Source organism: Vanessa atalanta, chromosome 29 (genome assembly GCF_905147765.1).
Source record: "Vanessa atalanta chromosome 29, ilVanAtal1.2, whole genome shotgun sequence".
NCBI lineage: Eukaryota > Metazoa > Arthropoda > Insecta > Lepidoptera > Nymphalidae > Vanessa > Vanessa atalanta.
In genome coordinates, this window is record NC_061899.1 from 3,312,441 (window position 1) to 3,326,956 (window position 14,516).

The 14,516-nt window shown below is 33.6% G+C and overlaps 1 protein-coding gene across 2 annotated transcripts; it reads left to right on the top strand.

Annotated features, from left to right (window-relative positions):
- Positions 1 to 48: 48 nt before the first annotated feature.
- On the top strand, positions 49 to 10,733 carry LOC125074926 (D-arabinitol dehydrogenase 1-like). Of its 2 annotated transcripts, none has more exons than XM_047686409.1 (10): positions 49 to 100; positions 2,168 to 2,321; positions 3,123 to 3,247; positions 3,545 to 3,711; positions 4,580 to 4,681; positions 5,118 to 5,213; positions 6,340 to 6,417; positions 7,148 to 7,241; positions 8,583 to 8,690; positions 9,275 to 10,733. In XM_047686409.1, the coding sequence occupies exons 2-10, from the start codon at positions 2,178 to 2,180 to the stop codon at positions 9,387 to 9,389; spliced, it is 1,029 nt and encodes a 342-aa protein (XP_047542365.1). In that variant the 5' UTR covers positions 49 to 100; positions 2,168 to 2,177; the 3' UTR covers positions 9,390 to 10,733. The 2 variants fall into 2 exon arrangements, with proteins under 2 accessions (XP_047542365.1, XP_047542364.1); XM_047686408.1 differs by lacking the exon at positions 49 to 100 and adding an exon at positions 1,718 to 1,738.
- The last annotated feature ends 3,783 nt before the right edge of the window (positions 10,734 to 14,516 follow it).

Here is a 14,516-nt window from a genome sequence, read left to right on the forward strand (position 1 = left end):
ATTGCATGGACACAATAGTTTAATTGCGTAATGCTATTTACATTATGTCTCCCACAGTTTCATTCCGATAAAGTGCATCCAAGGAACCGGACAGAACTCGGTGAGTTGACTTATAGTTTTACCTTTGCCTTACATTTTAAAATTAGAAAAAAAAGTTGTGATTATTTTTTGACATTACCTTTTGCCGCGTTTTTATTATTATTATTATTTATTAATGAAGCAACCGAACCAAAGTATAAATCCTGAATTTTATAATTTTTAAATTAATGTATTAATCTATAATATAGTATTCAAGGTTAGTTTTACAATTACCGTCCAAAATTTTATGAACTGTAATGCAATTTTGCAAATAAATTACGTCGTACGTCACTTTTTTTTTTTGTTAAATCGTTGCCTTATTTTTTCTTTTTATAATCTATTATTAACAAATAACAGATAATTATAAAAAATAAGATATGTTTTGAAGTATGAAGGATATTATTTTATATACTTTTATATGAAACCCGACTTAAGATGAAGCGTCATTGTAATTATTATATAAGCCTTATTTGTGTATATGACGTATTTATTTTATTGACAATACTTATATAATTGTTTTGAATTAGTATAGAGTAGTAAAATAATAAACAATGTTTTATATATGTAAGCACATATCACTTAATATATTACTAGTGGGTCTCCCGCGAAACTTCGAGTTTATTCGTTTTTTTGATTTCATTTCATTGTTAATTGCAAGTCACTCAGTCTAAATTTGACACCAAATTGAAGAAACCTCTTGATGAGGCTATCTTCCCACCACTGGGACAAAAATCGGCTTACGTTATTTATATATAAGACATGTTAAAGAAAATTAAATAGTTAAATTGTTACATTTGTCAAATAAATAGACATAAGGCACAATAAAATTAAAAAAAAAAAAAATTATCCAAGGATAATTATGGGCATTATAGAATCTTTAATTTAAATTAAAAGCTAAAAAGTATTACTTTTGGAATGTAAGTTCTATATAAGATAGACGTACGAAAACTCAGTATTTATAAATTTCATAAATTGATAAATACCTATACATACAGTAATAATAATCAACAAAAACTAACGCCACCATCTTTGTATCACCGATATCATTTTGTACATTGTAATAGGTCTTATAAATTATTATTTTTTGATATAAATATATTTAAAATGAAAATACTTTATTAGTAAATGTAAAATGGTCAAAATGTGAAATCAAATATTCATTCCCAGGCAGTTTTAATAGCTTTGTAAAGTCGAAAACTTGGTGTTACAAAATAAAAACTCCACTCGTACTATGTTTGAATGTGATTGTATGAAACTCTTACAATTTTGCTGTATGATATTTGAATAAAATGTCTGTTCAGACAGCTTGCATGTTTACGTGTAAATGATCGATTAAAATCGACGTGTGTGAACGCGGCTTTATAAATGTAGATATTCATTGTCTCTGCTACTGTTGCCAATAATTATCTAGTACATACGGCAATGTTTTGACAGAAGATAAAATTAATTGAAACCTCTTTTGACGAATTAAGAATTATAAGTTTAATCTTTTTTCGAAACTGCCAGTAACAGTCTAGCTAGGTACTACTAAAATATATGTGTTTTGTGTCGTTTAATTGAAGATAATTATGTATTTTATTATGTAATATTGTCTGTAATTATATTTAGTATTCGTTTTATAAACGGTGAATGAATAAACAATATTAACAAGTGTGATATAGTAAGTACGTTCGGATACATGTACCAGAATTAATTATTGACTTATTCTTGAACAATGACAAAGATTTAATATTTTTTCAATATAAAAACTCTTTTGTGAAGATTAATTAAAACTATAAACAAACATTTTGAATAGAACATGTTCGCTTAAGTAATATTAATATTTAACATGCTAACTGTTCCACGGGTAAGCAAAAGTTGTTTTCCTCTTGGGTTTTGAGCGTATTCGAGAGATAAACTTGTGGCAGAATTTCATCATTCTTATAGGTTTCCTCACGATGTTTTCTTTCACCACCAAGCACGTGGCGAGGAAAGTACGTATTGCTTAGCCAAATTCCAAGCCGCCAAGTTTGTTAAAACTTACAAGCTCTAGTCCAGTGGATAAAGAGTCACTTCAGCTTTATTGTATACTTGACATTTAAATTTACAGATAAACAAAAATGAAAGCTGTTGTCTTTGACGGTAAAAGCCTCACTCTAAAATACGATGAAAACTATCCAATGCCCACCATTGTGAACGACACCGACGTCATCGTTAAAGTTGAATACTCTGGAGTTTGTGGAACCGACTTGCACATCATTCAGGTAAGTTACCAAAGTCTAAATATACTTTATTAAATGAGTGTTTATGTTGAACGTGACATTATAAACTATAAAAATGCAAATAAGTTTAATAAAATTACCATTACAAAACAGTGTAGTATTATAAATAAAATATTGGCAGTGATAGAGTCTGCCGATAGAAGTGATAGCTTGGAACTTTAGGTATAAAAATTTGAACAATGTTGCACAATACGTGAAAATCAAAATCAATATATATAACGACACATTGCCATTATCATTATTTTCTGTATCCATCTGTGGCTGCCGAGCGATCGTGGGTAGGCGGGCGAGGAGAATTAAAACCACGTGTTCGAAGGTTTTACAATATAACAGTAATACAACCAGCACTTTCGATTTATTATAATAAAGTAACGACGCTCCACCAGGCACGTCTTGCTTACGAGAAATGCCCATGCATTACACAAAAGAGCCTGAAGTTGCGTCAGAGTGAAGAAACGTCCAACCGCACTATATCCAATGTTACTGTCAAAAATGTCATTATTACTTTTTTTCGTTTCTTGACACTCTCAAAACACAGTGGCCCGTCATATACTTTATTCAAGTAGGCTTTTACAAGCACTTTTGAATCGTCATTTATATAGCTACAGATACACTGCTATTAAGTATATCGGCGACGCCAAAGTCAGTGGTCCCTTTAAACCTTGTGGCTTCTTTCCACGTCCATCTATATTATAAAAAAAAAAAACCTTCAAAGTACTTACAATTGGTGTTACCGTCATAATGTAATGTACAGCAATATTAATAGGCTATTATATTATACAGGGTGAATTTCCAGCTTCAAAAGAACGTCCACTTCCTCTTGGTCATGAATTCAGCGGCGTGGTCCATCAAGTGGGGAGACGGTCCATATTCAAAGTGGGCCAGAAAGTTGTCGTTGATCCTAATCGGTGAGTTATGCGAGCCCGTATGGGTACTAACTCATATTCTACCGTTAAGCAGTTTTGCTGTGTTCCGGTTTCAAGTGTGAGTGAGCCAGTCTACTAAAGGGTAAAGGGATGATTAATAATAATGATTGACATTTCTCGCAGTGATATCTACGGGTTAATACTCAGCAACCCTCTGTTTGCCAACGAACTTTCAATCCATAGCCCATTTGCCAGCCTTGTCTGGTCAATTTTAAATATTTAAAAAAAAATAGTACAAATTCTAACAACTATAATATCTACGAATATTTTTTTCCTCAGTGCGTGTAACCTTTGCAATTTCTGTCGTGACGGTAAATATCAATACTGCCTAACCGGCGGCAAAGATACTATAATCGGTATATGGAGAGACGGTGGCTGGGCGCAGTATGTACGGTGCCCTGAGGATCAGGTATTTGCGCTGCCTGAAGGAATGACGACTGAGCAAGGTGGGTTATTTTAGTTGTCGTTAACGAAATGGTATAATTGTATTACTATTTTTTTTGCATTAACAGCCTGTAAATTTCCCACTGCTGGGCTAAGGCCTCCTCTCCCTTCGAGGAGAAGCTTTGGAGCATATTCCACCACGGTGCTCCAATGCGGGTTGGTGGAATACACATGTGGCAGAATTTCGTTGAAATTAGACACATGTAACCTACATCCTCACGATGTTTTCCTTCACCGCCGAGCACGAGATGAATTATAAACACAAATTATGCACATGAAAGTTCAGTGGTGCTTGCTTGGGTTTGAACCCGAAATCATTGGTTAAGATGCACGTGTTCTAACCAATGGGCCACCTCGGCTCATAATGGTAATATAAATAAATGGTATTATAATGATCGATAATTTGGTCTGTGGCGAATATACCTTTGTGTAATTGCTTGTTTTAACGGAACATAACGATGTTGTTCTAGGCCGGGTAATGAAAAGTCACAGCGACAATCCACTTATCGCTGTTTTATGAAATAAAAAAACAAACAAACAACTAATGATAACATTATTTATTTATTATGTACCTGCTTTTTGTTTCTTTTATATTTTATTTTGTTATTATTGTATAGTTTTAAGTCTATAAGTGGATATATATCCAATAGGGTTTTTGTTAAATCGTTCTTAATTCAGGACAATATAAATAAAATGTATATTCACTTAAAATAAATAAATAATTTCCAAATTATCGGTACCACCACTAAACAAAATCATATGAAATTAGCTATTTTTTTATATATTATTTAGTGAAGTTGATTTTTTTTTTTGTGTATAAAAGTTTTTATGAATAAAAAAGTATTATTACTACTAATATGATCGTTTCAGGTGGCCTCTGCGAGCCGTATTCTTGTGTCACGCATGGTTTTGATCGTGCCTCCCCCCTCCCTGTCGGCACGAAGATATTGATCATCGGTGCTGGAATTATTGGTAATTAATAGATAATTATTTGATTTAAATACGTAAATAAAGTTGTATGATTGAAAAAGAGTAACTATTGAGTTACTTGCCGTGGAAAATGGCGATTCAAAAGTGCTTGTAAGAGCCTACTCGAATAAAGAATATTATTTTATATGCTGAGATTCTTTCGCCACTTCTTCTCGGGTCAGACGTGTTTATTTCAGAACCGGTGGTAGATTTTTGACTATCAATAATCAAATGGTACGCTTCGATATTGAATAAAAAGATTTTTGAGTTTGATTCTGATATTACATATTTTCTTGACCACGCGTATCAATTAAACAGATATTTTTTTATTACTCTATAAAATTGGCATTTTGGCACCAAAGCTTCTACTTAAATACAATTAAAAAACATTGTCATTCGTATAAGTTATTAGAAAAAATGTTGGTTTTTTTGTCTTAAGGTAATCTCTGGATAACGACTCTTCATGTTCAAGGCCACAGAGATGTAACCGTGTCCGAGATGAACAAATCAAGACTTGATATTGTCAAAGGTTTAAGTAAGTACAATAGCAATAAAATATTACAAACAAATCCAAATACCCTTGTCCTAAATGGAAGTGACTCCTTTAATCCCAGCAATGGGACCTCCCATTGCTGGGATTCCTCCTCTGCTTTTGGGAATAATAAGAAACACGCTGCTCCAATTCGTTTTGGGTACGCATGTGGCAGATTTTTATCCAACATTATGTAAATTGAGTTCCACGCTGTTTTCCTTCAAAACCGAAGTATCTTTGATATTCAATGGAGCTTGTCTGGTCTTGAGCTCGCAATCATCGGTTGTGATACGTGTTCCAACCACTGGTATATCTTGGTTCTTATAGACGAAGTTGGAGCGAGACAGTTTGGGTCGGTGATAGGGCTTTACGTTAGGTATCTTTTGGTTGGTAGGGGGAGTGAGCCAGTGTTATAACACGCGACGTTACACCTTGTAACCATATATTTTTGACAACTTGTTAAATAGAGAATCATTTGTACTTCTTGAAATACTGTTGGGTATATTTGATCGTCTCTTCTTCATAAAATAAATAAAAAACATAATGTATGTATGTTTTAGTGCTGTAGTGTAACCTAGTGCTTTCAATCTTATATTAGGAAACGACGACGATTATTATTCAACTACCAAGATCAGTTAGGACAAAATAATCTTGGTAGTTAATTAACCAGACTGGAACTGATATTGATGCATTTCTGTTAAATTGGTCGTGACTTCACGTTAAACTTCGAGTTTATTCAAAAGATGTTTTATTAATTTTGTAACCTATGACCGGTTTTGTTTGGCGTCAAAATTATGAAACCTCTTTTAATTTAAATTTTTAATAAATATTGTCTACACATCTACGGCTGGAGCTCTTCAAAATGAGACCATAACCGATCTTTTAAATGCAACTATTGTCCCATAATCACTGGGACAACTTACGCTATTAATATATAATATTAAATGATGAAACGGCGGTTATCATCTATCAACCAAGATCAGCTAAGATAAAATAATATTGGTGGTTCACTCAACCAGAGAACTGATATTTCATTTCTGCTAAATTGGTCATGAGAGCATTGCATCCAATATTATTCTTAATGTATAAAAAAAATGGTTAGGTACTTATTCGCTATGATTTCTTTCAGACACAGGCTACAGGCTGATCACACCTGATGTTCTGGGTGTTGAAAAACATCTCTATGACGTAATTGTCGATTGTACAGGTAAATAAAATATTTATATGACGACGAAGTTGGTTGATCGATTTCTACCATGGCCACCAATCTCAAGATGTGCAACAGTTTTTTCACTCTCATGATCCAATGGGCCGGCAAATCGAACACGACTTGAAAGGGACAGGTGGTTCCATGGCATACATTTTTTTTACATTAGCAGCCCGTAAATGTCCCACTGCTGGGATAAAGGCCTCCTCTCCCTTTGAGGAGAAGGTTTGGAGCATATTCCACCACGCTGCTCCAATGCGGGTTGGCGGAATACACATGTGGCAGAATTTCGTTGAAATTAGACACATGCAGGTTTCCTCACGATGTTTTCCTTCACCGCCGAGCACGAGATGAATTATAAACACAAATTAAGCACATGAAATTTCAGTGGTGCATGCCTGGGTTTGAACCCGAAATCATCGGTTAAGATGCACGCGTTCTAACCACTGGGCATCTCGGCTCCGGTTCCATGGCACCGGATTATTTTTATATATTTTGATGATTTTACAAACGAAATCGACAATCGCTATTTGACTTTGTCTAGGCTGGTCTTATATGCTCCCCGATTGATTTCGTACGGGTTAAATGTGAATTTTATTTATTTATAACACACACAAATATGTCATCAATCATCGGTCCAGGCGTTTAGGAGGTTCAATTACATACATAAATACTAATTATATATTTGTATATATGTGAATATATTGAGGTTTTTTGTTATATGTTTCAGGGGTTGGTAAAGTTATGGAAATAAGTTTCAAATATCTGAATTATGGTGGTAAATACATCCTGTTCGGATGTTGCCCCCCCACGCATCAGGCTTCGTGAGTATACATATAATAAAAAATGAAGTGATTATTGATATATTAACTATGACTTACTTAGCGATAGGGCTTTGTACTAAGCTTAGGCAGTGGGTACCACCCACTTGTCATATATACCACCGCCAAGCAGCAATACTAAGGTTTGTTGTGTTCACGTTCGAAGAATGAGTGAGCCAGTGTAACTACAGGCACGAGAGACATAACATCTTAGTTCCCAATGTTGTTGGTACATTGGCGATATAAGGAATGTTTAATATCTCTCACAGCGTAAATGTCTATGGGCAGTGGCACCACTTACCATCACGTGGTCTATTAGCCAGCCTAAGTACCGATACCTATATGTAGTTTTCTACAACATTATTCCCGAGTGTTATAGGGTATACATTCAATTGATATCATATAATTTTCTTTATTAGAAAATTGCACCGCGAAGCCGGCTAGGTCGTTAGATTTTTTACAAATACATTATTATCGGTATCTCGTTTATACCGATGTTGTATATTAAGTTATTATATAACACATATTTATTAAAGATCTTTTTTATTTACATTTATACATAAATACAATGAATAACAAACCGACAAATGGCAAGTCGGTATCGCGTGAAGAGGAATATGTCTACTGAAAACTTTCGTTTTTTAATATATTTACTTACCAAATTTGTATATTATGATCTAGAATGAATCCCAGAGGATTATTATTATTATTATTCATACATTAGTTAATCATTCTTTCTCACTTTGATAGAATCAGTAATAATAATTATATGTGCACGGGACGTAAGGATAAGCTTATAATGCCAAGTTTCTGACTCCGCAAAATTAATAAATCCTTCTTGGGGCAAGGTATCCGTTTCTATAATAAAATTCCGCAGATATTTTTAACTTGGGCGATTCATAAATTCAAATAATTTGGTAAAGAAGGCATATTATTCACTACAAAATTATAGATGATAAAAAAGCGTGGAGCTAATACTTGTCGACTTCCAGGCAGTATGTATTATATACATAATTATGTAATTGTATTTAACTAACATGACTTTGTATATTTAAACGTCGAAAAAGAGTAACTATTGGGTTACTTGCCGGTTCTTCTCAATCTGCATTCTGAACCAGTTGTAGCTTCACTTAATACAGTTTGGTAAATTACGATTCAAAAGTGCTTGCAAAAGCCTACTTGAATAAAGTATATTTTGATTTTGATATATTTTAGGCTTATCATTCACAAGCCACATATTATATTGGTCGTGAAACATAGGCACTGAAAGAGCGCGAGAAATATTTGCAACAATTCAAAACGCTTCTTTTAAGTAATTAACATTAACTGAACGAAATATTTCAGGTTAAACCCATTCGACATCTACAGCAAGGAGTTGACGTTGATCGGCGTTAAGATAAACCCGTTCAGCTTCCCAAAGGCCATCGGTTTGTTGAAAGCTATGGGGGAAAGGTAGGTTGTATTGTAATCCCGAAGTTGGTACCAACGTGTACACTACAATGACTACGCAAAAAAAAAATCCAAGAAGAGAATTAGGTGTGCACATGGTTGGTTGACTTATGGCGGAAGAATATGTAATATGGAAGGATTTCCAAGGTTGACCTTTCAAGAGTAGCTTTCGATATGATTAGATAGAGGAATTTAATTGGCTAACTTCAGTGACGTATATGTACGTCCTATTGACACTCTTGTAATCCGTGGGGAAAGGGTAAAAATACAGGTACAAGAGACATCATATTTTAGTTCCAGAAGATAGTGCCAATACGCGGCAATGTAGGAATTGGTTATTTCCTCCAGGACCTAAGTCTATGGTCGTCTAAATTACTTACTGTTAGGTGGCACATATGCCAGTTCGTCTTACAAACTGGAACGAAAAAGAAAGTTATCCAAAATCCGAACTGCACCAGAGATTTTTTTAAATAAAAGTCCAACATATTTGTAAGGCACAACCCTGGGCCCGAACTTATACGCTAGCAATTAGATCAACAAGGCAGAAAGCGCAACTATAGTATGAATATTTTATTTATATTTTTCAGGTATCTCAACTATGAAAAGTTGGGCATAAAAACTTACCCTTTGTCGTCTTATCAAGATGCATTAAACGATTTGAAGACTGGGAAAATATCGAAGGCTGTTTTCAAAATCGAGTGATGAACGTACGTTTCGCGCAATCTACGTTTTTTCGGTGGAGCTAAATTCGAGTCAAAAAATATAAAATAATGCTAAGCAATAATTCGCGTAGAGCTGAAAATTGGTACAGATACGTTAACAAATGGTATATCAATAATATCGTCACCGACCCCTCGTCTGTAACAGCCTTTAAATGGTCCATTGTAGGGCTAAGTCCTCTATTTTGAGGAGGAGGTTTGGAATTTGATTTTGCTTGCCTTGGTTTAAATCCGAAATCGTCAGTTAAGATGCGAGCGTTATAACCCTAGGCCTTCTCTGCTATGTCTAATGTTCTTTGCATTTTTCTCGCAAACGGATCCGTGATGGTCCATTGTGGACAAGACGTGGATGAGAATTTACAACGTATTGGTACAGCGTGGTGATGTAAGCTCCAAACAGGAGAAGATTTGGAGTAGAGGCTTTTGTCCAACAGTGGGACGTTAACAGGCTGTTACTTCACTTTTACTTTCGTAAACGGTGTTTTATTAAAAAAATAAGTAATATATCATACAATTATCTATAAAAAATATCCATATACTTCTAAGAACCACCACTACACGAGATTTGTACCAATTCTCAGCTCTATGCGAATCATTGTAAACTTTAATTACTATATTGACTAGACTATAACAATTAACACTATAAATATTGTCTATCGCTCTTAACAAAACAATTTTCTTCGAGTAATAATAATAATAATAATAATTATTATTTATTTATAATAAATACAAAACTGTATACATATCTTTACAGGACATGTTTGTCCTAATTCGATATTACAGCACGTTTATTAACTATATTTAAAATAAGTCTCTACGTTATGTATGATATAGTCCAAGTGGTTATAGTTGTGAGTTCACTCAGGCTACAACAAAACATATCCACCCTGTCGGCTTTCACATTGAGGGTACGTAACGTGCGCGTCAGTGGCGCCTCCTTGAGCAACTTGGTTCGTCCGTTGGGATAATAATCTAACATGGGATCTTCTCTTAGTCGTAAATGAGATTTATTTGCTGTCCCGCTCGCACTGATAACAACCATTGCTGTTCTTAGAAACTGATGATACTTAGTGTGTGATAAAGTGAGAAAGAAAGATATTACAAGTGTTTTAGGACCAAATTACTTTTGACAATCGATTTTGTAAATTACAATACAATTGTTGCCGATGTTGGCCGATGCACACTATTCATTCTGAAGTACCGATTCTAAAAACTGTATCTGCCAATTGTGATTAATCTCACCGGTCAACTTAAATCGCGTACGATCTTTTATTTATTATAAAAATGTGTGTGAATTTATGAATAAAATAAAAAATTAACGAAATGTTTTCTTTATTTGCTTTAAATATCAACTTTGTTTTGATTGTTAAATCTTCTATTTGAATGATATCTTTGAGTCAAAAATGGACACAGGAATGTATAACAATTTTTAGCATTAGCATTAGCAGCCTGTAAATTTTCCTACTGCTGGGCTAAAGGCCTCCTCTCCCTTTGAGGAGAAGGTTTGGAGCATATTCCACCACGCTGCTCCAATGCGGGTTGGCGGAAAACACATGTGGCAGAATTTCGTTGAAATTAGACACATGCAGGTTTGGCTCATAACAATACATAAAACTAATCATGAATTAATCAACAAAATAACATACACTCATTTAAATAACAGTGTAGTATAAAAATAAAAACTGTCACGATCATAGAATTTCAATTATTTTCATGTATCAGGATTTCATTCGACACATGGACATCGAGATGGCTTATAAACACAATGTAAACACGTGAAAATTCAACCTAGCTTGGATTAAAGCCAGCGATTTTCTATTAAGATTCACGTATTCCATCGAGCCTTCATACATTATCAATCATCTTTTTCTTTTGGTGCCTTTCCAACTAACGAAGTTTCGTAGAAAGTTGTGTATCCATGATATTCTTCTACGACCTACACCGATTCTTCCGATAACTTGATAAGACAATATGAAAGTATCCGTTCCTGATGATATCATCTACAATAGAATACATTAATTATAAATAATTAACAGGACACATGAAATAACAATAGTTATAAATGTAAATTATTATCACGTACCATATATCACGTTAGATCTCATACGGTTCTAGAGAGAGAGTCGCAGAGCGATTGTCGTTTTCGTTTGTATAAAACAAACAAGATACTAAATGTATCTACTTATACGATTTATTACGTGATCATTGACGCTTTGAATTGAGGAATTTCGAAGGAAGGGAAATTCAAAAATTTTGCGCCAATTACTGTCGAATGCAATTTGTTAAACCTCTGGTATAGATAACCTCGTATATTGTTTGTATATCAAACTGAGTCTCTGACTGTGTATCTGACTGAGTGAGTGTGAGTTTTTATGACATATTTGCAGACAAATCACACTACCTATTGCTGTTTCATGATGAGACTACATTTGTTTGCGCCCATACTCGTACGCTATAATACTTATTTCCAGAGCAGTAGGTTAGTCTTTGTTGAGATTCGTCGCCATGACCGAGATCAGTTTAAACATCACCATCCATTAAATCGATATTAACATTTTCTAATGAAAAACATCGATTATTTACTTGGATGCCTTTCCGTAAGACCATTTGGGTATGTACCACATACTTAATACAAATTATACCGAGAAATCGGAAAAAAACAATGGTATTCAATTAGGATTGTTGTTCCGGTTGGAGGGGTGAGTGAGTCAGTGTAATAACAGGCACAACGTTCGTAACATCTTAGCTCCCAATGTATATAGCTGGTGACTAATTACCACCAAATGGGCCATTTGCGATTCTGCCTTTTTAATAAAATTATAAAGAAATGGTGCATGAACGCGTGTGATAAGATCTAAATCTTCGGCGTACTTAACTATAGTTTTAAATGCAAATGATAGGCTATTTGACTATTTTTAAAATCCATTATATATTAATTAAGTTATAAAGTTATTTTTTTTATTCTTATACATATTTGCTGTAAAATATCAAATTAGAAATTCCATATTTAAATAGCGCGCGAAAACGCAACTTTGACGATATGGCGCTGCAATGGGATCGGTGACGTCAATTGCCTGTATTGTAATCTGTGGCACATATAATCAACATACAGTAGGCAAACGACGTTAACAAGCAAGTGACGTCGTCATAAACCCGACCAGGAGCGTTTTGGGTCACGTTACAAGCGTTTAAAAAAATGCAATTTTGAATAAATTAATTATTATTTTCAACTTTCGTTAATAAATAAACATTTTTAAACTCATACAATGATTACAATAATTGACACTTTATTTTTCGCATTGTCAAATATCCTATTAGTTATAAATTAATATTAATTATTATTAAAATACTCATTCACAGATTTAAACATTCCCAATATAAATTTGTAATAAAATAAACATTTTAAATTAAGATAAGGTGTGAACTTGTCTATTTCCAGCGACATGACACTTAATTTAGTATAGCGAGCGTCATCATGTACTTTTCACATCACCTTTATCATAAAAACTATTATAATTTTTACATGACGCGCAAAAGAATCGTATCATAAAACGTTACATTTATTACCTTCTTGAACTACTTTCCAATAAATAAATATAGTACAGACGTCTAAGTGTTTAAGGTTTGTCGTTTATTGAGATCTCTCTCGTGAACATCTTGTCGTGGGCGGCACAATAGCTCAATAGAATCGTTATTTTTGACACACTGACATTTATAAATAGCACACCTGCACAGTCGGTGAAAGATTTTTAGTACAGTCTTTTGTTAACAGATGGCGCTGTCCTCATTTTGAGTGATTAGGACTTTAGTTGTGAATGTTCTGGTAATTTCTGGTAGATACTAACGAAACGATCATTCTGATGTAAAATTCTTGTTTCGTGAAAGGCTTGGAGCCTTTTTTATCATAAATTCGAAGGTGTGGCAATATTATCCACCGACGCAAATAGGTTTCCTCACGATGTTTTCCTTAACCGAGCACGAGATGAATTTTAAGCACTGGTTGATCGATCTGCTCTTCATATTATTATTATTCTCATATTATCCTATGTTCAATACATATCGAAGGTTCGAGAGGAATCGAGAGCTCAGCTGCTTGTAGGAAATATTGCCCTTAACTGTCAGTTACTTAAAAAAACAAATGATCGTCACGGTAATACTGGCAGTGTAGTCAGTAGTGAAAAATAAAAAAATGGGTTAAATAAAAAAATAGCAAGCCAAAAATATATAAATAAATTTATAATTAAAAGAAACCACTAAATAAATAGAGCAAAATAAATTAAAATAAAATCATATATTATTTGTTGTTTGTCCACCACGTATTCGGTCGCATTCTATGGGATATCAGGTGCTACAAATAAAAATTGTGCCAAATTATGCCTTTGTCCTTGCTTGGAGTTCAAGCTTGCTTCACACCAAATATCACAAAATTCGATTTTTTAACTTTGCTGTTTCATAAATTCAAATCGTTTGTAAAAAATACATTGGTAAAGAAGGTATATTATTCGATACAAGATTATATAGATGATAAAAAAAGTCTGGAGTTATTGCTTGTTGACTTCCAGGCAGGATATATAACATACATATATAATTGTATTTAACTAACATGACTGTATTTTTAGATGTTGGTGTCTTACTGTTAAAGCAATTTAGAAGATTCAGCAATTAGTTTTATTCCCTCGTCATTATTTTTCGACAAAGGTTTCATCTAAATACTTCCATTTAATTTTGGCTTTCGTTTTATTTTTCTTCGCTTCGCTTTTATTTTTTTTACTTCATCCTGGGTACAATTCTATTATTTTTGTCAACTTTTCTTTGTTTTCCCTTGATTGACTTTATATCTTTATATAATTATACTAACGGCTTAATGCAACAATACCTCGTAACGCAATATATTAAAAAAAAAATGTGAAACCGCCTGTCACAGTGGCTTGGGCTTTTTTGGCGCGAAGTTTGGTTGCTTCGGAAATACATTTTCTGAGTCGTTGATAATTTATCTTTTTCATTATTGTTTTTTTCAATAATTACTCATTTAAAATAATTTATGTAATTGTTGATATAAAGCTACGCTACGTAGTGTGAGTCTGTTTTTTGTTAAAAGTAATTTACTTAT